Source organism: Wolffia australiana, chromosome 6 (assembly GCF_029677425.1).
Source record: "Wolffia australiana isolate 7733 chromosome 6, ASM2967742v1".
NCBI lineage: Eukaryota > Viridiplantae > Streptophyta > Magnoliopsida > Alismatales > Araceae > Wolffia > Wolffia australiana.
This window is the reverse complement of record NC_135840.1, coordinates 5,951,787-5,977,023: the sequence shown is the minus strand read 5'-3', so window position 1 is coordinate 5,977,023 and position 25,237 is coordinate 5,951,787. Positions and strand designations below refer to the sequence as shown.

Genomic DNA, 25,237 nt, shown 5'->3' with positions numbered 1-25,237 from the left:
TGGGGGAAAATCTGTCAAAGGCCCTGCCACAAAGGCAACATTCCTTTGCCTGGGGTTGCTTTCTCATCCCAGTTTAAACTCCGACCATAGTTGTCGCCCAAAATTTGGATGGCTAGGTCTTCCCGAGGGTGCATAAGGCATGTCACCCACTTTGTTTGTAGTGCTGTGTTCATGCGTTTTAGGTGGAGAACACCCAGGCCTCCCTTGTTTGGTAGGTCTGTAGACGATATCCCATGCCACCAGCACCAGCCCTCGATCATCGTTAAGCCCAGCGCCTTTCCACAAGAAATGACGCATCACGCCTTCGAGCCTCTGACCGATTCCTACTGGCATCTGTAACACCAAGAGGTGGAAAATGGGACATGATGACATGACCGACCTCACTAGCATTAGTCGACCTCCTCTAGACAGCACCCTGGCTTGCCAGCCTTCTAGTCCTCTCTCGACCTTCTCTACCATCGGCTGCCAATCTACCTTAGTCATCCTTCGTGCGGTCAGTGGCAGGCCCAAGTATCTCATAGGTAGGCTTCCAAGTGGTGTATCGAGTGACTCTGCCCATTGTGACGCCTTCTCCTGAGAGAGGCTGCTACTCACAAAACCTGATTTAGCCCGATTGATTTGTAGGCCAGAGAAGTCTGCAAATAGATCTAGTAAGGTGCCAAGTTTTTCGCCTCCACTGAGTATTGCAGAAGGAGAATACCCTCTGGGTGGCTTGTTGTCTAATATCTCTTTAAGAGACCGTGAGAGCTTGCTAGGTTGGTGCAAGTGGCGAGTGCGTCTGCTGCTAGGACGAAAAGTAAGGGGGCAAGGGGGTAACCTTGCCTTACACCCTTTTGCAGTTGTATATGCCCTCCTTTTGTTCTCCCATTCACCAACACTGAGAATGAGTGTGAAGTTATGCATCTCTTTACCTATGTGATCCATTCCTTCGGGAAGCCCTTTCTCTTCATTGATGCCCAAAGGAAACGCCAATCTAGTGTGTCATATGCTTTGGCGAAGTTAACTTTCCACATGAACCCCTTGGTCCGGTGCCTTTTCCATGAAGCTACTATCTCTCCCAGTGCGACTGCATTATCCACTAGTAAGCGGCCCGGTATGAATACTGATTGGGAGGGTCTGACAAGCTCTCTGATCACTACTCTCAGCCTGTTCGCCAAGACCTTTGCAATAATTAGATAGATGGAGTTGGATAGCGAGATTGGTCTGAAATCTTCGATTTTATATGCGCCTTGTATCTTTGGAAGGAGAAAAAGGTATGCCTGGTTGACTCTCTCCATACTGCCTGTCCCTTGGCGAAATTCTTCAAGCGTGGCCATCTCATTCGGTCTCACCAAATCCCAAAACTTTTTGTAAAAGAATATTGGCAAACCATTTGGGCCTGGCGCCCCTTCGCCATTGAGTCCTTTAATTGCCTCCTTGACCTCCTTTGAGAAAGGGCGTCTACCTTGTGAGCCAGGTTCAACATTTGTGCACCCTTACCACACCACACTCACCGGTTACGCCGTCCTTTTTTGTAGAATGAGCAGGAGTGTTTGGCAGCAGCACAGCCCACTAGTTCTGGTCCGACATGTTCCTGGCCTCCCACCTTCACCTTTTGAATGTTGTTTATCCTTCTTCTCCTGTTAGCAGCTAGATGGAAGAATCTTGTGTTCGCATCCCCTGCCTTTAGTCACAGTTGTCTAGACCTTTGCCTCCAGTCCATCTCAAGCTTCTTGTCTTCTTCAGCGACCACACCCCTCAATTTTCTTCTCTCATGGGCTTCATCTTCTTCCAGAAATCGAGTATCCTCCTGGTCATCCAAAACTTTGATCTGATGCAAGGCTTCTTTTCTGGATTTCCCTGTTTTCTCATGGACGCGCTTACGGACCTCCATAAGGTGATAGCCAGTGATTCACTTCAATAGGAGTGGTAAGGTGTTGGGAGTCCGCCTTTCCAAGCTCTTGAAGAAGGTCCATAATATATTTCCTCTGGCAAAGGACGATTCCAGTCGCAGAGTATACCACCTAAGTGCCAAGGAAGTAGTGGAGGAGGCCAAGATCTTTGATATCAAATTCACCAGCAAGGTGAGCCGCCAACTGACCGCTGCATGTGAGTCATTCCCTGTAATGATGATGTCATCCACATACACAAGAAGCAGTGTGACTCCCTTGGATGAGGAATGACAATAGTCAGTCCGTAATATATTTGGATATTCTCAGTGCTCACCATTGCACTGAGAATATCCAAATAGTTTCATCGAGTGTGTAAAATGACCAAACCAAGCCCGAGGAGACTGCTTCAAGCCATAGAGAGCCTTCTTGAGACGACACACCAAGGGGGGTGCGGAAGGAGCTGCATAGCCGAGAGGCAAGGCCATATAAACCTTTTCATGGAGATCACCATGAAGAAATGCATTCTTGACGTCGAACTGTTGAAGAGGCCAATCATGATGAGCCGCGAGGGCAATAAGAAGGCAAACAGTGTTCATCTTAGCAACAAGGGCAAATGTCTCGAGGTAATCAATACCAAACTGCTGTGTATAGCCTTTAGCCACAAGACGAGTCTTATACCGTTCAAGAGAGTCATTAGACTGATACTGGATGGCATAGAGCCACTGACAGCCAACCAAGTGCTTGCCCGAAGGCAAAAGAACAAGATCCCAAGTTCGGTTTTTTTCCAAGGCAGCCAATTCCTCTTCCATTGCATGACGCCACTCAAGGGAAGCCAAGGCAACTGCCACCGTCGTCGGAATGCCAATCGAATCAAGATGGGTGAGAAGGACTTGATAAGACGAGGAGAGGTGATGGAAGGAAACATAATTGGCCAAAGGGTAAAGGGGAGTGCAAGTACAAGACCGAGGGGCTTTCCGGAGAGCAATGGGAAGATCATCACAGGCAGGGGCAGGGTTCGGGGCAGCAGGAGGTGGAGAAGGGTGGAGGGGCTGGTGAAAAGATATTGCAGGAGGGAGGGAGAGAGTGGTGCAGCAGGAAGGGGTGACCGGGACGGAGCAGGGGCAATCAAGGGATGACGTCGACGACGATGGTATGTGGTATGGAAGAGTGAAGGTGGGGAGAGCCAATGAAGGAGTAGCAGGGAGGGGAGACAAGGAGGGAGGTATAATGAAATCGAAGGACTCATTGCATGAAGAGGAAGGAGAAAGAGAATCTCTGTAACTTGTAGCACGCATCCTAAGTATGACCACTTTTCTTGCAATAATTGCAGAAAAGAGAAGAATCTCCATTGGGCCTGTGGCCTGTACTCGTCGACTTTTGGGCTGCGAGAATCATGTGAGGTTGCATCACGGGGGGAGAGGGCATCTGAGGCTGCCCATCCCGAGTAGGTGTAGGTCGTGAGTTCCCCAGCTGCTGAACAGCCATTGCCGAGACAGGTTTGGAGTGAAATACGCCCATGCGTGTCTCCTCCATCTGAACGGCAAGAAGGGCCTCCTTGAAGGTAGGAACCTTTTCCTGATGAATAAGCTAGCTGCTTAGACTTGTACTCGGGGTTCAGTCCCATGAGACATTTGAAGACCTGGAGTTGGAGAACATATCCACGATCAACCGAGTTGGGATCAGGAGGCATGTTGTGTTCCAACTCAGCCCTAAGATATCAATTCCAGGTTATAAGCTTGAACAGATCTGGCGCCCTGGACTAAAATAGTGGAGCGAGTCATGACTTCATAAATAATGGCCAGGTTGTTTCGCTTAGAGTGAGATTCTTGAGCAGCATCCCATATCTCCTTGGCTGAGTCTAGAGATAAGAATTCCGCCGCACATGATGGACTGATACTGTCGAGAAGCCACCAATGAACCACACCCTCAACATCAAGCCAATGATCATAGTGAGAGGCAGTGGGGAGCATCCCTCACTCTCTCCCTCCACGATCCCCATCCCCGCGATCGTCTCCTCCTCACCGCATCTCCAGGCAGCTTGTCCCCGGCCGATCCCTACCCCCTCTGCTCGGCCTTCCCCCGACCATTCCCGTTTCTACTCTCTACCCTGGGAACTTCTGCCCCCCCTCGTCTTCTACCCTCCTTCCGATACGAGCCTAGATCAAGGATCGTATCACTCTACTATTGGAAGACTATCTTCTTCTGGAGTACTTCCTTTCTCTGCCATCAGCAGCGCATCAGCACTATCGTTCACATTCAGCGAGCCGTTCTTCTCTTCAATTGGTCCGGTCCTTCGGTTCAACTTCTTGACATATACAAAACAGCAAGAAGAGTCACTTGTTATGCTGAGTGAAGAAACTTTCACCAATTTTTAAGGAGTGATTAGCTGTGCTTTAAGCATAAGAACATGCAAGACATCCTTTAGGAGTCCTAGGCCCTTGATTCTAACCGTCACAATGCCGGTCAATGGGAGCATCTCTTCTCCTGCGGTTAATACACGACGACATCCAGGACATGTAGAGTACTCCACAACTTTCAAGTGGAAAGGTGTCATATGATCAGTAGCTCCCGAATCAATTATCGACTCTGTAGATTGATATGATCTATGGGCGACAAGAAAACAATGCTCACCAGTGCAGGCCATTGACCTATTTGCCAGACAAGCCATATTCTTCAACTTTTCCAGCTCCACCTTGAGTGCGTAGAAATCATTAAGAGTAAGATGGGGAACTGTTAAGAGTCTTGAAGGGATAATCAATTCTTGAAATTATAGGGTTATAAATATCCCCTTGTAAGGTCATTAGAGGGACTTTTGGATAAAAGATCAACTTGTCGTTTCTTGGCATGAGTAGCTGTATCCGGCTTTCGTGAGGGCAAGAACTCCTGCTTTAGAGGTTCTTGAGAGTTTATTCACCTATCGTTCTCTCTTCTTCTCTATGACCTCTTCCATCTCTCCTATTGTCCTCTCTACCCCTCGTCGCATTTCTTGATTTTCTTAGATCTCCATGGGGATTGTACAAGAAACATCGTCTCTTGCATGAGGGTGCTCTCCTCCAGCTATCTCCTGTGTCTTTGCAACATGAGCTTGGGTCTGTTTGGGTGGTCGACCATGTAGGTCCCAACAGGTTTCCTTCTTGTGACCCTTCCTTTTACAGAACGAACATACCCACGGTTCACGGGCGTGCTAAGTGAGCTTTCCTCTCTGTCGTTTCTGGTCATTGCTTCATGTGAATAAGAGCTGGAAGACTGGTTTTTGGTATTGGCCACAAAGCCAGTGCCAATTTCATCAGTCGAGACATGAGATGGCTTGATACGACATTATTTTTCAAGAGCAAGTGTATAGCTTGCTCCAAACTTGGAACTTTCTCCCTCATAAGATTTTGGTGCTGCCATGAGTCATAGTCTGCATTCAGTCCCATAAGAAACTTGTACAAACGGTTTTTCATAGTATAATGCTGGCAGGGACAGTCGGTTTCTGCAGTAGGTCTGTAAAGGTCCATCTCATCCCATTGTGCCTGAAGCTCACATCGATATTCCTGAATAGTTTTATTTCCTTGTTGAAGAAGCACTGCCTTGATTACTAGTTCATATATACGTCAATGATTGTTCGTCTGCAGACAACTTTGGTGAATTTTATCCCAGATTTGCTTTGTAGTAGGAAGCAGGAGATACTAAGGGATAAGACCAAAGGGTAGCTGAATTCATGGACATGCAGCAGGCCTTGCACTACATTTGACCATGTTTAGGAGCAAAGAACGGTTGGGTTTGGAATAATGCCCCTTTTCAGTCAAAGAAGTCTATACAAGGATCCGTCAAGGGAATGCCGACCAAACGACCATATCGACATGCCAAGCTATATGGCGCCTAAAAGCTCCCCTAAAGGTAAAGATCTTTGGGTGGCTACTATACCGCAAGAGACTGGTGACTCGCACCTTCCTGAAACGGTTGTACCCAGAGATACCGACGATTTGTATCTTTCGCACGCATGGAGAAGAGGACTGTGACCATCTGTTCTTTGCATGCCCTTTTGCATGATCAACTTGGGCTACTCAAACACATCTGGGAATCAATACGACATCAGCTGAGGCTTTTTGGGAATCCATGCAAATAAATGGAAAAAGACGAAAAGAGGAAAGGGGCCGTGCACTGACGGTGCTCTGGGGAATATGGCTACATCAAAACGATGTGGTTTTCAGGGGGAGGCAGGCCTCACTGGATGGACTCACCCAAGAGGTCGACTACCTCATTGCGGCGTGGTTCCCGTGAGGGGGGAATAGGGAGAGGAGTGGTTAAGGATGTATCACACGGGCTCTAGGGCCCATGTACTTCTCAGGTGGGTACCGACTCGTCGGGTGACTGCCTTTTATTTGTTTCAAAAAATTTTCCTCGCATGCTATTGATGAGCCACATTTAAACTGCGGCATCTTCTGCTTTCCACACTGCGTTGCAGGAACTGGCTGGCTGCACCTCAATCAAATGATGGTTCAGTCTTCTCCCTTCAAGCACCGTTTCAACAAACTTAGTCCAATGTAGAAGATTCAACCCACTAGGCTTCATGGACTCTGGTATTCAATGATTAATTAGAGCGGATAACTCATGTCCCTGCTGAGCAGATTGCAGATCATGAGAGTCAGACTTTCTTGACTCCAAATTTCTCCATAGCCATTGACTCCAAAGTTCTTGACTCAATATCAGTTTGGCTTCTGGAGAGGCAGTGACAGCAACAGTCACACTTGGACCAAGATCAGTGTAGATTGCATGACACGGGGCAACGACCAACCTAGTGTCTCCCTTGTTGAAATAAAGAGAGGAAAAATAACTTCCCTCAGGTTAGCAGCAACAGACGACGTTTACAACTCTCTCTGCTGGAACAGTAAGCAACGGATCTGCCGGACAAAGGCAATGAGATCTGTCAGCCGAGACCGCAGAACAAGAACGACGAGACCTCAGGGTGTTCTTCACTGGGACATGTATTCTCCAATGCGGGCGTGAACGAGCTCTAATACCATGTTCTCCAATGGAGATATATATCCCTAGACGATTTTTCACAGAAACCCTAAGGGGGGTGAGACTGGTGTTGAACAATAGCAGCGACCATTATCATTAACGATCCTGTTTTAAATACCAGGTCACGGATTCACGAATTGGGCCAATAGGAAGGCTCATTAGTCTGAAAATAGAAATAACTAAAAGAAAGAGAATAGGAAATGACAAAAAATAGAAAGTAGTAAAGAAAAAACAAGAAATAAGAATAACCCGGCTGACAAATATCATATCATTTCACAATAATCAATGATACTTTTATGTTTTCTGAGACATTGTTCTGACTCTTTCAGATGATTGTGGATGGAGATGTACTCTACCCAACCAAAGTAATTGGCCATCTACCAGGTATTTTCTTTACTCTTTTAGCCATGCAACGTGGGTTACTTGCCATATATTGTTCATCTGAAAACTATCTGCATTCCTTATAAAATACTTTATCTGCATTGTTTTGGAAGGCTCTCAAATGATTTCCACCGGAAGCCAGAGTGAGAATTGTGAAAGGGGGTTTCTATAATCTATTTTCAATCATCTGACCTTTCAGAGGATTGAAAATTGTAAATTGGCATATCTGCATTGTTCATCTGAAATTTGTGTATTCTTTATAAAATACATTTATCTGCATCTTTGATGGGACACTGTTTTTTCACAATTTTATTAAGGAAAGCATGCGCATGCACCGCACTACCATTGGTGCAAGGTGCAGTGGGATAAAATTCAGTTATGCGTGCAGTTTGAGAGCCCCTTTCTAGATCCTTCTTTGTAAACCATATTAGTAGGAGTGCTTTATTTCTTGAAAAGTACTTTTTGCATCTTTTTGTTTTTCGACGCTCTACTTTTCTTGGAGCTGCAATTTGGTGACCATGAATTGGTGGAAATCTCCATATGTTGGAAACTACAGGTCATCCTTTTTTATTTTCATGTCTCAGCATGTGAATGAAGGGAGGAACTACACACTGCTGCATGTTTTATTTATAGACATCCCTTGCTGCATCCGAATTTCATGCCGGCAGATCGTTTTATCAATATCTACTGACATCTATGAATCAAAATGCTGTTGAGGGTCATTTTCTTCTATATTTCTCAATTGGTTTCTCTTGATATGTGCTTTCACAGGTATTGATGTTGGACACCACTTTTTCTCTAGAGCTGAAATGGTTGCAGTTGGCCTGCATAGCCACTGGCTAAACGGGATAGATTATATGGGATTTTCATATGGTAAAATGGTAATTTTTAAGTTTACACTTCTTGTTTTTGTGTTTCTCAATTCATGTAGTCACTCTCTGGTCGAAAAATTCATCTCCATATAAAGGGAGACATAGCTACTTTAAATATGGTGACTATTAACTCAATTTTTCAAAAAATAGTTTGATAATTTTTTCAATCGATGAAGTTCAATAAAAATGAATTTAGCTTTCGATTATTGTTTGAAATGATTCTTTTGAAAGGGCACAATTTTTTTTTTAGTAGTGTCAGAGGTTGGCCTTTCCTCAATCTCCACTGACAATGCCTTGAAGTAGTCCAAGATACCGGTTCTGGGGATTAGGTTTCTAAGAACTAAATCATAATTGATTGATGAAAAAAGTTTGTTCCCTCAGTTTATTTAGGTGCCTTCAAAGGGCCACTCTTATTTGGCCAGTGAGAACGAAAGAAAGACTACGGAAAGACAAATCAAAGAAATAAGAAGTTAAAGAAGTGCGCCACAATTGATGCTCCGCTTCAAGCTGGTGAACAGATGCTTCTAATTCCCAGCATGCTCAGCAACTGGTGGAATATTTTGCTTGGTATTTCTTTTGTGAGAATGTCATCTGCCTGATCTGATAACTTGAGAAATTTCTTTAGGATGCTCTTCTGATCAATTTTCTCTCTAATGAAATGTCTTTCAATGTTAACGTGCTTGCACTTGTCATGCTATACATGGTTATGTGCAATGTCAATCGCTGCTTTGCTATCACAGTGGATTATTATGGGATCCTTCTAAGTCATTCTAAGCTCTCCTAATATACCCCTGATCGACAGTTTACCGATACGCTTGGCCATTGATCTGAACTCAGAATCTGTGCTTGACTGCACCATCAGTGGCTGTTTCTTACTCTACCAAGCAACCAGGTTGTCTCCGATGAATGAAAAATACCCTGTCGTCAATCTTCTGTCAACCACTGGACATCCATAGTCTGCATTAGTATACACCTCTATGTTGGTCCAACTATGTCCGGTGTGGAGAATGCCATGGGTATCATACTTTAAAAATGTGATAGTACCTTGAATGTGGCTGCTAAGTAAGTCTCCTTGGAGCCCAACTGCAAAGGCTATATCTGCTCGGCAGTGGTTTAAATAATTAAGCCTCCCGATCAATCTTTGGGATTGTTTCTTGTTCAATGGCTTGGTTTCTTCACTGTCTCAACTTTCCCCTGGGATCCACTGGCATTATTGCCAGCCAAGATACATCTTTTTCTTATTTTGTCCCTCTTATGTATCTTTATTATGTCTTTCCTATTTCGTTATTTCCTTTTATAGACTAATGGGCCCAACTAATGGCCCAATACCTGTAACCAAGAATCCGGTATATTAGACCAGAAGGAGTTAATGGAATGTGTTGTCGTTGTTCAATACCAATTCTCCCTGGGGTTTCTGGTGGAGAAGAAGCTTGTTGGTGAGGAGCTGAAGACACCAGTTGAAAGCTAACATGGTATCAGAGCGGTTTGTGGAAGCAGAAGTGTCCTCATGAAAGAGTGTGTGTGGACTGTTTCTTGGTCGTTTGTCATCAAATGCACATCGACTTCCACAAGGTCAAAGAGTTTGGCCACGTGGTCAAACTGAGATCAATCTCCCGACATTGTAGGGAATCTCTCGGCAGAAGTCTGCCATGAAGTTGCGGTGGATACTCTATTGAAGTGTGCCACTTGGCATCACCTCCACTGGTGAAGCAGGCGTAGCAGTGGGTGACGCCTATAGCTGCTGGAGTTAGTGGGTACACTATTCTGGTGTGTCCACTTCTGTTCAGTCTGTGGATCTGTTGTAGACGACTGTCGCCGGTCGTCATGAAGCAGGCGTAACAGTAGGTGAAGCCTATAGCTGCTGGAGTTTGTGAGTAGAATGTTCAGGTGTGTCTACTTCTACTTCTCAAGGCAGAATGTTATTTGGGTGAAAGGATATCGCGGAAAACCCTAATTTGAAGATATTTGACCAACTATTAGTGATGGCAGCAGAGAAGATTGGTTCTAATGACCTTCAGATTGTTCAGCTGGATCAAGGGCTGTCTACTGTGATGAACAATGGGATACCTGATTCTATGAAGTACACAGGGCGTAAACTTCTTCACTGGATTAAACTTGTTACCTGGCTTCTCGGCAATGAGAGGTGATCTTATTCCTAAATACCTTATGCTTCCCTCCACTAAACTGATCTGGGATAAGATACATAAAAGTTGTTTGCAGAAAAATAACAATTGGTGTATGCATGAGCTTGTTACTAGAACAACAATACTTCAACAAGGCGATAAACAGTTCAGGAGTATGTTTGTGAACATCAGGCTCTCAGGGATGAGATGGATCTCTACAGCAGGTTGCTGAAATGGTTGTCCATGTCAAGATTACACTATGAAAGATTGACTCTATAAGTTTCGAATAGGACTTAATACGGACTATAATTTGTTGCAGCGCCAGATTCTGAATAGAGGGAAAGTCCCAAGCTTGGAGCAAGCCATTCAGGTGGCCCTTGAAGAAGAAAGTCGTATACAACGTCCACCCAATGTCTCTACAGGTGAGATGGGTTCAGGAGTTGTAGCCACCACTAAAAACCAGCCTACCAAGTCTTATTCACATGAAGTGAATCGTCAGAAAAAATAAAAAGGAAAGCCTACATGGCAATCCAGGGAATCGATTGTGTTGTGGAAGGAAAGAGGAAGATAATAACGTGCACATAACTGAGTACATAGGTGGGTATGTATACCCTAAGAGAGAGAAGGATAGATGGGCTAATGGGCTTATAGAATAGGGCCCATTAGCCCATAGTAGCTAGTCTCTCACTAACACCCCCCCGCAAGCGAAGTATGGATATCTTCCATGCCGAGCTTGGAGACGGCACGTTGAAGAAGTGGGCGGGAGAGGCCCTTAGTGAGGACGTCCGCTGCCTGGTCGGCGGAGGCAACAAAATCAAGGTCAAAGATCCCTTCGTCGACTCGCTCCTTGAAGAAGTAGCGGTTGCGCTCCATGTGCTTGATACGTCCCTGTTGTCCAGGGTTCTTGGCCAACGCGATCGTCGATTTGTTGTCGCAGTAGACGTGAATCGGGCCGGCGTACTCCACGTGGAGATCGTGAAGGATGCCATAGATCCACTGGCCCTCGGAGGCCCCATCGGCGAGTGCGCGGTACTCGGCTTCGGCACTAGAACGGGACACTTTGTCCTGCTTGCTGCTTTTCTAGCTGACAAGACTGCCAAAAACAAACGTGCAGTAGCCCGTGGTAGACCGATGATCCACAACGGAACCGGCGAAGTCAGCATCAGTGTATACTTTGACGGTCCGGTCAGTACTGCGAGGGAAGAGCAGGCCCTTGCCGGGGCAGCCCTTCAGGTACGCGAGAACCCGGTGGGCGGCCTGACGGTGAACCTCCCGGGGAGAATGCATAAACTGACTGAGCAAGTTGACGGCGAAGGCGATGTCAGGCCGAGTGTGCGTCAAGTAGAGGAGTTTCCCCACCAGTTGCTGATACCGGTGGGAATTCGTCAGTGGTGAATCCTCCCCTTTGCCCAACTTGACGTTGGGATCAATGGGAGTGCTCACCGGCGCACAATCGGTCATCCCAGTCAGTGCTAGTAAGTCGACGGTGTATTTCTGCTGTGAGACGAAGATCCCACGAGGAGAGTAGGCCACCTCGAGACCAAGGAAGTAGCGAAGAAGACCGAGGGCCTTGATCTCAAACTCCTTAGCCAAGGCGGCGCTCAGGCGGACAGCTTCAGCAGCATCAGACCCCGTGATGAGGATGTCGTCGACGTACACGGCAAGAATGGAGATCCCGGTCGGGCTGTGACGGAAGAAGAGGGAGGCGTCTCCATTACTCTGAGTGTACCCTTCGGTCTTCAGAACGGAGGAGAACCGCCCAAACCACATGCGCGGAGACTGCTTGAGTCCATAGAGAGACTTCCGCTGGCGGCATACGTGACCGGGGGGGCTGAGAGAATAGCCCGACGGCTGCTGCATGTACACCTCTTCCGTCAGATCGCCATGCAAGAAGGCATTCTTGACGTCGAACTGGCGGATGGTCCAGTGGAAATGGGCCGCAAGAGCCAAAAGAAGACGGACAGTCTCCATCTTCGCCACTGGTGAGAACGTCTCGAAGTAGTCTACGCCATAGGACTGAGTGAACCCCCGAGCCACAAGCCGAGACTTGAGGCGTTCGAGAGTCCCGTCCGCATGATGCTTCTTGGCGTGGATCCACTTGCAGTCCACAGCCCTCTTGCCAGGGGAAGTGGAACGACGTCCCACGTGTGGTTCTTGAGGAGAGACTGCATCTCCTCATCCATCGCCGCTTTCCAAGAAGGAGAGGCGAGAGCATCGGCTAGCGGCGAGGAACGGATCAGACTCGATGCGGGAAAGAAATAACCGGTAGGGAGGACTCAACCGGTCAAAGGAGATAAAATGAGAGAGAGGGTATAGGAGGCCTTAGTGCACTGACGGACCCCTTTCCGTGAGAGCAATAGGCCATCCCAACTGATCGTCACCATCGACAGAAGGAGGAGCGGAAGCAAGGGGAACTCCCGGGAGGAGCAGGAGGCGACACACGGATGAGGAGTGTATGTCGGCGGTAGGAGGAAGATGAGTTGGATGGAGACAAGGGCTGGTCACGAGCGGGTGACAAGGGCGACTCACCGGGAGGGGACGAGGATGGTGAACCGGAGACCAATGGGAGAGGAGGAGTTGCCAAGGGGAGGGGCAGGAAACGAAGGCGAAGTGGAGACACGTCAAGGACCCGCAGGGGAACTGAGGAAGAGGAGGCAAGGGGAGAGAGATCATGGAGGGAGGAGGGTGGTGTGGTGGTGGTAGACTCCACGATCAGACGGGGCCCCAAGGGGGGGGCCGAAGGAGCCTCATCCAGCGGAAGGCGTGATGAGGTAGAACAGTCCCCAAAGTAGGGTTCATGCTCGGCAAAGGTGGCGTTTGCGAGATGAAGAAACGCCGAGAGGGCGGATGGTAACACCGATACCCTTTTTGGAGGGAAGAGTAACCCACGAACACGCACCTGAGGGCGCGAGCATCAAGCTTTGTGCGCGTCGGAGAAGAGTCATGGACGTAGGCCGTGCAGCCGAAGATACGAGGCAAGAGCCCCGTCCTCAGGGAAGCGTCCGGGAAGGCCGCAGTCATCCGGTCCAAGGGGCTGGAGAACTCCAGGAGCGGGGTGGGGATACGGTTAACGAGATGAGTACTCGTCAAAACCGCATCGCCCCAAAAACGCCTAGGCGCCTTCGAGTCCAACAGCAACGTGCGCGCTGTCGAGGTAACATAGCCGATCCGCCGCTCAGCCATGCCATTCTGCTCGGGGGTGGCCACACAGGAGGACTCGTGGAGAATGCCCCGGTCAGCAAAGAAAGAGTCGAGGTCAGCGTTGAAGAAGTCCCGAGCATTGTCGGACCTAAAACGCTGGATGCCGCGACCGAACTGCGTCTGGAGCATGGTGCAAAAATGTCGAACATTCTGCACAACCTCCGACTTTGCAGTCAGAAGGTAAACCCACGTATAGCGGGTAGCTTCGTCCACAAAGAGTAGGAAGTAGCGGTGCCCTTTCAGACTGGGCTGTGGGGCCGGCCCCCATACATCACTGTGGACGCGGAACAGCGGGGTCGTAGTGTGAGACGGAGAGGAAGCAAAAGAGGATCTACAATGCTTGGCCAACTGACAAGCTTCACAAATCACAGTCTTGAGGTCCACGCCCAAACATAACGACGGAAACAAACGCTGTAAAGTAGAGAAAGGGGGGTGTCCAAGGTGCTGATGCTCCATCAGAAGACGACCCCGACACTGCTCAGCCGCCGAGAGTAGAGTCCGGTGCACCATGAAGCACTGGGAGCGGCCTCCGTCATCCAGCAGCAGCAGTCCATTCTCCCGCCTAATCGTTGTAGTCCGGCCCACCTTGTCAGACAGAAACATACCGTCAGGCCTGAGGTGGAATGAACAGGAGACGGCATCAACTAAACGCTGTGGAGACATAAGAACTGTCCGCAGGTCGGGAACATGCAGGACGTTGTGGACCACACCAAGACCGTCCACATAGACTGCCCCGATGCCAGCCACACGAAGACGTCCACCCCCTGCCATGAGAACAGTATGGCCACCCTGATGCCGCTTGTAGGACACAAACCGGGCATTACTCGGGGTCATATGTTCGGTGGACCCCGAGTCAAGGACCCAAGTAGTATCGGAGACGACAGGAGAGTGAAAAGCCGTATGACCACAGTACCATTCATCGGAAGGGGAAGGATGGAAGACGCACCAAAACCACCGAAGTAAGCTGTGGATGGATTCTGCAGGGCTGCCATTTGGTCACGAAGTCGGGCCAAATCTGCCTGGAGCTGATCCATGGTCACTGAGGAGGCGCTGGCGGAGGATGAGTCAGACTGGGCCACCATGGCCTTGCCGTCGGCGGCCTCTTTCTTCTTTCTCCAATCATTCAGGCGCTTCTTGCACTTGTTCTTCCCGTGGCCCGGTTTGCCGCAGTATGAGCAAACCGCCGTCCCAGCTGGTGGAGCAGCGGATGTGGGCGTAGGGAGGATCGCCGGGGGCTTGCCGCCAGAAGAAAGTGCAGACGCGGTGGGGGCAGAAAGCAGGGTGGTCGACTCGCCCGGAGGACCGGAGGAGGGAGTCCCATGGAGGAGAAAGTGACTTTTCTCCTCTTGGAGCTCCTTCACCAATTCCTCAAGAGCAGGTGGACCTTTGCGGTGCAAAGCACGACGACGGATGTCATCATACTCGCGGTTCAGGCCGCTGAGGAAGTCCATGATCCGCAAGAGGAGCACATTCTGGTACGTCTTCGACGTCGGGTCGTCGGATGGAAGATAATAGTCCACCTCATCCCACATCTTCTTGTGGGCAAGTGCATATTCAGAGATGGTCAGCGTCCCCTGACGGAGATTGCTGGCCTGACATGCAAGAGCATAAAGGCGCCACCAGTCGTTGTCCCGGCCACAGAAGGAGCGCGCCTGATCCCAGAATCCTTTGAACGTTTTCTGATGCGGAAACCGGTCGCGGAAGTCGGGAGCCAGGGTGTACGCATACAGCCAGCCGAGGACGAACTGTTCCTCAACGTCCCACGCCGCATGGTGTGGGTGGTTGACTGTAAGGGTCTCTTCAGTGCAGTGCTTGAAGAGCTGACGTGCCTTCAGGGCGGTTTCGACAAAGCGCATCCACTGAAGGAGATTCGGGCCCCGTAGGAGTGTCACCTCCGGGACCAATGGGAGCGGATGGGCCACCTTGTAGGACAAGGGCCTCTCGGCGAAGTCAGTCTCAGTGAACGGCATGTTGGTTTCGGTGGCGGCGTGCGGCGGCAGCTGGCTGCGGCTGGCGGCTGCGGCGCGGGCGCGCTGTGGCTAGGGCTGTGGCCCAGGTGCGCTGCGGCTAGGGCTGCGGCGCGTGCGCGCAGCGGGGGGCGGCTGCGGCGTGGGCGCGCTGCGGCTAGGGCTGCGGCGCGTGCGTGCAGCGGCTGGCGGCTGCGGCGCGGGTGCGCTGCAGCTAGGGCTGTGGCGCGGGCGCGCTGCGTCTGGGGCTGGGGGCGCGGCGGCGGCTGCAGCGCAGGCGCGCGCTGCGGCTAGGAGCTGCGGCGCGCGCGCGCTGGCGGCTGCGGCGCTGCACGCGGCGGCTGGCGGCTGCGGCTCGGGCGCACGCGGCAGCTGGCGGCTGCGGCGCGGGCGTGCGGCGTCTGGTGGCTGCGGGCTGCTGCGCGTGCGCGCGGCGGCGATGTGCTGCTGAGCGTGCGCGCAGCGGCGGCGGCTGCTGCTGCAAGAGCGGCAGTGGCGATGTGCGGGCGATGTCAAACCCTAGGTGAGGAGCTCTGGAGCTCTGATACCATGTTGTGGAAGGAAAGAGGAAGATAATAACGTGCACACAACTGAGTACATAGGTGGGTATGTATACCCTAAGAGAGAGAAGGATAGATGGGCTAATGGGCTTATAGAATAGGGCCCATTAGCCCATAGTAGCTAGTCTCTCACTAACAGATTGTCTGTTCGTACTGCAAGAGGAAGAGGCATAAGAAGACAAACTGTTGGGATCTCATGGCAGGCCACCCAGACAGGCTCAAGTTCATGTAGCAAATATTCAAGATACAAGTCCATGTGGAGATGATGATCCCCAACCAACACTTCATGATATCCTTGCACTCAAGGAGTGATTGGAGAAATCAAAAAGTCTTCTATGTTTGGCCACCAATTCCTTGATTTGCCCTTGTATGCATTCTACTTCTCTTAATGTCCATAAATCAAAACAGAACATAAAGTGGATTATTGACTCTGGGGCAACTGATCACATGACACCCTTCCTTACCAAAATTTGGAGTATTCTACTTGTACTGGTAGCCGTCATGTATTGACTGCAGGGGGAAAACCCTGCCAATTTCGGGCATTGGAACTGTTAGAATAAAAAAACTGGGGCCTTTGAAACATTTTCTGCATGTTTCTATACTCAAAGCTCAGCTAATCTCTCCTCCAAGGTTGGTTAAAGATTCCTCATTTTCTCTGACTCTTGACTCCACTGGTTGTTTTGTATCTGACAAGAAGCTGAAACAAAGGATTGGACAAATTGAAGAGAAGAATGGCTTGCAAAGTTTGCAAGATGGTGCAGCTGCAGTGCCGATGGTGATTGTAGGATGTCATAGTGAAGGGGACAACCTCCCTCTATTTGAACAAGTTAAACTGTTTCACTCTCGTTTAGGACATCCGTCTATTGAACTTTTGGGGAGTATGTTCCCTGTAATAATAAGCAGAATTACATGAGAGGTGGAGGCAGTAGCCATTACAAAAGGGAGGCTGAAGGTCAATACAGGAGTAACGAGCACGAGCCCCATGTGGGCCTTTAGGGATGATTTATGGGCATCACCACCCGTGATGCGCGTGGTGTCCATGCTACAAACTTGGCTTCCTATCCAAAGTCCAAATATGTGCGCATATCCTGAACAGTTAGCACGTAGTCCTCTGTGCAGGAATGCTGCCTACTTTGGGCCTTACGCATAGGCTGAGCTCCGATGTCCCAGGCTTGTCCAAGTCTGGTAGGGCTGCCCATGAATTGTCCAGCAGGTATCCTTGTTGTAATTTCTCTTCTTGCTGTGTGATAAGTATGAATATCTTCATGTTTCCATGCCTTGTACCATGAACTGTTTGAGTGGACTGTCATATTAAGATGGTCGCTCAGACCCTTGGTTTCAATAATCAGTTGTTCTTATTGGCTCCTTTGAATCTTATTGAAATATCTGAATTTCTCCCAGGTGGGATTATGGGAAACACAACTCAGGAGCATGTCTCTGGGCCCATGACTGTAGTGGTCTGGCCAGTTGTTTCTGAGCCCTGAGTCAGCCTTTGGATGTATCCTTGATCATCTTGGATCTTGGTCAGGCTTTTTAAGGCTTGCTCATTTAGATAGAACCAATAAAAGATATCATGTCATGTATATAATTTGATAATTCCAAATTACGTCAATGTTCTAATTATGTTCGTCTTGTTTTTCTTCTTACGTCAATGTTCTTCCTTCTGTTTAACTTCTATTTTAAATTCTCGTTTAAGAGCCGGAAGGTTCTGCTGTTTTCATCAGCCTCCTTTTATGTTGCAGGCAGAGTACAAAAAATTATCTTTTCCCCTTGCCATTTGCATTGTGCTATCCGGTATGTATGAGGATGATTTGGATAATTCTGAAGACATAATCTACACCGGCCAAGGTGGGCAGGACTTGCTTGGAAATAAGCGCCAGGTCAAGGACCAGAAGATGGAGCGTGGGAACTTAGCTTTGAAGGTCATTTTCCCACTTTGTCTGTATTTTATAGTCTCAAATTTTCCATGACTTGTAAGTTTTGATGTTGATGGAGCTAGGCAATCTAAAGAAGACAATTCCAGAACTAATAATTGGGTTTAAAGCTACAAGACGTTTTCTAGTCTTCATCTTTTGATGGGACTATTCTCTAAATAGAATCTTTTAGAACTGCCCACTGTCATGTCATCAGTGAGACAAAGATCATTTTGTCTTTTATGTTTTTTTGATGAAAAGAGGGAAGATCAACCAAGATCAGTGACCAAACTGACGCAAATAGTGTATACGACCATGAAATACATGAATGATCAGAGTGGTGGTCCTCTTCCCATCCTTCACTCTCACCAACTCCAGTTTGAAAGAAAACTTTCCACATCCTGCAGGACGCTGTCTGTTGAGACAGATCTCTTAAATGCAACACTCATTGTGGCCTCATTGTGGCGCAGCCATATCACCCTTAACATCGTGAGGAGCCTTCTTCACTCCATATGCCTCCTTCACCTGCCTTCCTGGATAGAGCTCCAGCAGGCCTCAGCGGAAACCACATCCATCCCCTTGAGATTCTCTGGATTCTTTATCACCCGAGTGAATGAACGCTTAAAACAGGTGAGAACAGTCTTCTTTATCCTGTATACGCATCAGGGAAACTGGCAAGAGTGAGAGTATTCACTTCCATAAGACTTATGTCAAAATGTGCAGGCTTAAGAGCGACAAGCCGAAAATCCACACCTTTAATTAAATCTCCTGCTTCCAAAGGAGTGAGGATTTAAGTCATTTCCTCCGTTGGGCACTCTTGAATCTTCCTGTAGACATCATGAACTGAAAATGCTGGGCCTCTCCGCACCCAGCCATTCAATATCTGGCTCGATGGTTGCAGATCTAATAGGCACCTCAAATCTTATTTTTCTTTTAAGTTAGAAACATTTCTTTCCTTCTTGTCAAAAGTTAGGGACCTTTAGTGTACCCAAAAGGGTGCAGTTTAATACATTTTGTCAGCCAGAGCATCCCTGTACTTAGTTCTTTTCTTTTTTTTCTGTTGCATCTTTCCTGATTTCTGACTATTTTAGCATCTCAATTGGTCCATTAATATTAGGGCCCACTTGTAACGCCATCAATGTGAGGTGACCATTTGATTTATATGAACCTTTATTTCTTCAAATTCCATGGATACCTCACAGCTCATAGGTACTTAGCCAGAAGAAGTCTTGGCTTAAGGAGAATTCAGCCTCTGGGCAACATGGTATTAGAGACATATTTCTCGGGTGACCTTGGTTGCAAAAGCGAGTGTGAAAAAAAGGGTGGGACATATGCTGGGGGAACCGGGGTCGTCCATATGTAGGTATGAATAGTGTTTGTCAGCCAAGAGGGTCGATGAGATAGCTTGTGGTTGTCAAACCATGAGTGCCAGAAGAGATTAGCAGTTCCTGCTGTCCACTCCATAAGTTTGGGGGGAGGGGATGGTTGACCAAGGTCCAAGCAAAGGACATTCCAACTGGCAGTTAAATTGATGTATTCTGATTCACTGCCAAAAGCCATCCTCTGACTTGGCAAGTGTTAGCTTTAGAAACTCCCCTTGATCCACCTGCTTAAACCCTAGCCGCCTGAGACAAAACTCCAAAGAAACTTCTTCTTTTTTTCCAGTCGTAGAACCCCAATATTTATATTGGGTTACAATGTTATTGGGTCTCTGGGACCCAATACGATGGATGCAATAAGATGGATCTCATAAGGGCATTTCTACAATATTGGAAGTTTCAGGGTTTTAACAGAAATCAAGACAAGAAATAAGAAATTCAGGTATCATCTGACAGCAAGGTTGACAGAGGAATATCTGATGATCTAGCTTGAGAAGGTTTAAACTGGAGGAAACTAGATAAGATCAGACCATGGTCAGCAGGCTCTGGTGTATTCAATTAGGCCGCAGGAACAGAGCAGGTGTTGGAAGTTCAGTCTTTATTGCTATCTGTTCTGGAAGCTGTGAAATTTAATGGCTTCAATTTGGTGGCCTGGAGTCAATATGTTTAGTTAATTTTATTATGTTAAGTATTAGATAATCAGCTTACAAAAACAGTGGATCTGAGCAGTACAAAGTACAAGGCTTTGAAAAACAAGGTGCTGGTGGGCATGCATGGTTTCTGGGACGCATGTCGGATGACAGATTCAGGAAATTCTTGTAGATGAAGACTGCTAAGCAGATCTGGGATCATTGCAATACAGGTCGTGTGAAGAAGAGCAACCCCTGGAGGCTGTATGAATTCATCACTTAAGCTACTAAACTTATGCGAGGGAACATGTCAAGGGCATGGTTTGCTGATGAACTTCTCACTTTTTGGAGGAAGGCAGTCTACTCTGAATATTGTCTTTTCAGGTTCCTTACGGAACTGAACAATGAATCTGAATGTTTGAGGATTCAAATCTTCATCATTGAGTGTGTACCTGACATGGTGGAGGCCCTCCATGTCGCACTTGCGGATGAAAAACGATTTCAGATGATTTCTGAAAACAGCAAGGAGAAGGCAGGAGCAGGAGTTATGGTCAAATCAAAGCAGCAGAAGAATTCATCTGAATGGCATGAAGATACAGAGGAAACAGGTTGAGGGTAGCTCCAATCAGTAGTTTCAAGGGGGAAAGTGACAGTAAAAGTCTAATGTGTATTGTTCTTTTTGTATGAAAAGGAATCACACCAATGATACTTGCCGGGCTTTACATGGGGGCCCTCATTGGTCTCTACAAGATAACACTGCTGATGGAAGGGAAATCGGATCTAAAGATGGAGAAGTAAAGGGGAGTGATGTTACCAAGGTCATGCTATACTCATGAAAGAATTAGAGAAGTTCATGGTGATGGTCAGCTTAAGGGGGGTCGTCAGCCACAACATCCTTGTTCTTGGATTTTTTTATAGTACTTTTTCTATCCTTTTTTCTTTTTCTTCATGTCAATCGGGCCATTATTATTTGGGCCCCATTCTAACCCCATAAATATGTTTCTTTAAAAAAAACCCCATAAATATGGGGTTGACCATTTGAGTCAAATGAACCTTTCTTTCCTTGAAACCCTCGGATGTGGATACCTCACAGCAATTAGGCATGTTGCCATCGGTATTCACAATTGAAGATGAACATCATCCCTGGACAACACAGAATTTTTCATTGAGTGTTCTCCCTTGTTGAGACTCATGATTCAGTTTTTTTCCTGCAGAGCAAGGGTTTGTGGAGTCAAGGACAAGTTTTACCATGGTTCCTTTGCTAAACTGCATCAGATTTCACAGAGCCATCTGTTGTTTGACGCTGGTATTCATTATTGATGTTTAGCGGAGCAACAATGATGTGGATCTGAAGTTTTTTATAATCTCATTTGTTTAGGATTTTGAATCCCTCCCCTGAGTAGGTTGTGAGGAATATGAGTGAGTTTTTGTTCACTTTTGGGATGCTGTACGGTGGAGAGGAGACTGCTACACTGGGAGTGGGGGAGTTAACCGAGAAAATCAGTAGAAACAGATAGTTAATCGATTCATCGGGTTCACCCCTTTTATATTTTTTTAAAAAGAGATAGTTAATCATAATTTAATGTAAAATTCCCTAATAAAATAGGGAGAAAGGAGGCAGGGCAGCAGAAGCCTGCCACCCTGGGTGCTGGGGAATGAACTCATAAATAAGTTGAATGTCTCATTTTTGTTCACGTTGTATACCTTAAATAGGCAAATAGATTATTACAATTTAACATAAAACTCCCTAATAAAGTAGGGAGTAGCATTTAACCTTGCAGTCTAACTCTCCTCCACAAACTTGTAATGATGTCCCTTAAATAGGCAGATTGCAGTTGAGAACAGGTTAGGGATTATTTTGCCATTGAGGTGGCACCTCCGATGGCATGGCAGCACCTGCTGACCTACTGCTGGTTGCAACCATGGTGCTGCTTGCTGATTTTGTTCATGAACGTCATGTCCTGCCTGATGACATGACCCACCTTGGAGGCTTCTCTATGGAAACAGTCTTTGATGGTTAGGCACTGATGCTGGCATGTCACTGCTCCTATGCGGCACTCACCGCAGAGGCTCCCTTCACACTTATACAGACAGTCATCAATGCAGCCCTAAACACAGTCTTTGTGCAGTCAAACCCAGGGCCAATGCTGCCAGGTTGTATCTGCCGTCAATGCAACACTCTTTATCTTCTCAAGCCCATGATAAATCCAGCAATCTTACCCACATTCAACAATGTAGTCAGCTCCCCAGTCAAGGCTGAGTTCTCTGCTGCATTCATGTAGCGGTCTTTGACAGTCTTCAGTGACAGTCCCCTATGGTGGTCAAGTCCTGACCAATGCCTATATTAATACCCTTCTATGCAGAGGTCTACTGCAGCCAAGGCGCAGTCAACACCGCTGTCAATGCCGAGGGCCTTCACTGCCTTCAACTCTGTGGTCTAAGCAATGGCAACCCCTGGTCAAAAGATCTCCAGCGGTCTCTTGCCATGGTCAATCCTGTGGTCTCCTGGCAACAGCCTGGTCTTTCCATTCTTCTTCTCTGGGTTTAGGGTTCTACCCGTATCTCCCAGGTCTAACAGATTCTCTTAGGTCTCTCGGATTTCCTCCCAGCTCCCCGGGTCCTCTATATCCTTCCCAAGTCTTCTGGTGCAGTTTCAGTCACCTGAGTTCCTTCTGAGTTTTGTGAGAATAATAATGATATGATTGTATTTCAACCCTCAACTTACGTTTGTATTACTTAACTGTTCCTTTTTGCATCTGGCAGAATAGCATGGTGCATGGTTCACCAGTCCGAGTTATTCGTGGTCATGAATGTCCAAGCAGCTATTGTGGAAAAGTCTATACATATGATGGGTTGTATAAGGTTGATCATTCATTTCTGAGAGTTGGTTGAATTTACTGTAGTGTATATTAATACTGCATCAAACCCATGGATGAAATTTGTATCTTCCCAATCTTCTTTCATTAAAAAATCTGATGCAAAAAATTCTTGATCCTCAGCATCATTAGACATTTGAATGAAAAATGGGGCTTTGTAACAAAGGATGTGTGAAACGTTGTATTTATTTGATTTTAAAAATTAAACGAGTATTGATCATTACTGATGTGCCTACATTAATCGGATCAATAATGCTTAATTTTGTTTCGTATTTATGAAATGAGTTACTTTTTCTCAGATCAAGGTCCACACCCAACGGTTATATAATTTCAGCAGGATATCAACACTTTATAACCGATAGACTAGTAATAGAGCAAATTCATGATGTTGGGCAGAAGTATTTTCAGTTTTGGATACATTCTTTCTCATATTTGACTTTTGCTCATTTTATTTTATTATTTTCATACAGTCCATCCCATTTTTTATAATAATATGATAGTATTGGCAATAAGATAGAGAACTGTGATAATATCTCCAATCCTAAGGAGATCTGGATCCCGAAAAAGCCAAAATCAGTGACAGATTATCAAATCAAGATCAACAGAGTTCCAATATATGGCGCAATATACGGTTTAAATCTAGATGTCAGTAACGAAAGGAAAGTGAATAAGAAGAGTGAGAGAGAGAAAGCGCAACGCAAACGGTCAGATTGGATGCTAACTCCTCTTTGAGCTGGAGGATCTCCGCTCGGGCAACACAAACGACTTCTTGATTTCCAAAAAGGGTGCTCAACGAGACTTCTGTTGCTTTATTTATAGTTTTCCAACAGTGCAGTTAGTTTAACGCCGCACGTGCTGCTCCCGTGGCACGTGTAGTCCCTTGCTCGGCGACTCCTCTTCTTTTGATGATAGGTCCGAGTTGGAACCCTATCAACCTGACTCTATCAAACTTCTTAGGGGGATTAAAAAATTGTTCTCAAGTCAGGTGGATAGACAAAGGCAAAGGGCAGGGCCTCGATAATGGGAGATTTGAATGGAGGGAGCTTCAGGATGAAAATAAAGCTTCAGGATGGTAACCTATCGTAATTCATTCAATGGGAATGATCGAAGGACTAATACCTCCAATAGTGCGAATCTTGAAGTCCATTGGGAAAGAATTTTGTTAAATCTACTCTCCTCCAGTGCCATTGACATTCCTTCTGAGTTCCTTCTGAGGCCAATCAGGATTTTGTTAAATCCTGATTCACTTACATTCTGAACTGGTTTAAATACAAGTCTTACATATAATGGGCCAGAGGACCACATAACTTAAGTAGCTTATCCAAGACCTGACTCGCATGTTATCCAAGACCTGAAGGCTGGGACAAAAGATGGATGGAGGATATGATATCAACAGGTTGTTTTACCTAGGGTGACCTACTACGCTAGAGTTATACATTGGTCTCATCCCTTCGCATTCAAATTCGTTTAGGTCATATATTCTTCTGGAGCCTTGATTCACCAATTTATTGGCTTAAGCAACATATTATGGTTCATATCAAATGTCTAAACATGTCAAAACGGTCCTTAGGCCATATTCATGCAATTGGTCTACTTCACCTTTGATCTTGTCCATCTGATGTTTGGAATCTGAGTCAAGCCAGCTGGACTTTATTGTTTTGTCAATTTTGCAACAAAGCAACCATAGAGCTGCAGTAGGATTGTCCTGATCATTTATTAGTCAGCAGATATTGTTGTTAATATATTTGGTTTTATAAGGATTACTTATTCAGCTAGCATATCCAAACACAAAGGGTTTATTTCTCATTACTTTGGGACAAGAAAAGCTTAATTGAGTTATAAAAGATTATCATGAGTTATAAAGTTTCTTGGCATCATCTGTCACCTAAATTCTTGTTGAATGACATTGTTTTTATATCCTTTTTTTCTTTCTTTTATATCCTTTTTTCTCCTTCTTTGTATCTCCCCTATATATGTATCTTGTTGCACGAAACTAAATAGAGAAGTTTTTTTTTCCATTTTCATTTTCTCTCTCCTCAAAGCTCCTTTCTCCCTCTTTGGAGCTTCTTCATGGTATCTGAGCGATCATCTCCAGCTTCTAGTCGCAGATCTCTCCGGTTTCTTGTCCCAGATCTTCGCAGATCTCTTCTTGTCGCAGACTCGTCACAGATCTTCGTCGCAAAAAAATTGCATCACAGATCTTGAGTCCCCAGCTCCTCGTCGCAGACCTCTCCAACTTCTCGTCACAGATCTTTGTTAAGAAATTTGCGTCGCAGATCTTGACGCGGTCGCAGATTCACCGAAGATTCGCAGATTCGCCGTTGCTCAATCCACAACTCCAGCAACGTCGCAGATTCGCCGTTGCTCGATCAGGTTGCTATTGCTTGATTCACAGCTCGATTCAGTGCTGGAGTTGTTCGATCCACCAACGTATTGGTTAGGTCAAGCATCGAGCTCA

General features: G+C 46.7%; 1 protein-coding gene across 3 annotated transcripts in view; it reads left to right on the top strand.

The window, feature by feature from the left end:
* Window positions 1-25,237, top strand: part of SUVH4 (histone-lysine N-methyltransferase, H3 lysine-9 specific SUVH4-like protein) — a 91,068-nt gene that overhangs the window by 49,631 nt on the left and 16,200 nt on the right. For 2 of the 3 annotated variants that reach the window (XM_078576733.1, XM_078576732.1), the window contains exons 6-9: window positions 7,208-7,262; window positions 8,031-8,140; window positions 17,725-17,904; window positions 22,667-22,765. In XM_078576733.1, coding sequence (XP_078432859.1) covers window positions 7,208-7,262; window positions 8,031-8,140; window positions 17,725-17,904; window positions 22,667-22,765 — 444 coding nt within the window. The remainder of the gene's footprint in view (window positions 1-7,207; window positions 7,263-8,030; window positions 8,141-17,724; window positions 17,905-22,666; window positions 22,766-25,237) is intronic. The other variant, XM_078576734.1, reaches the window with a different exon arrangement.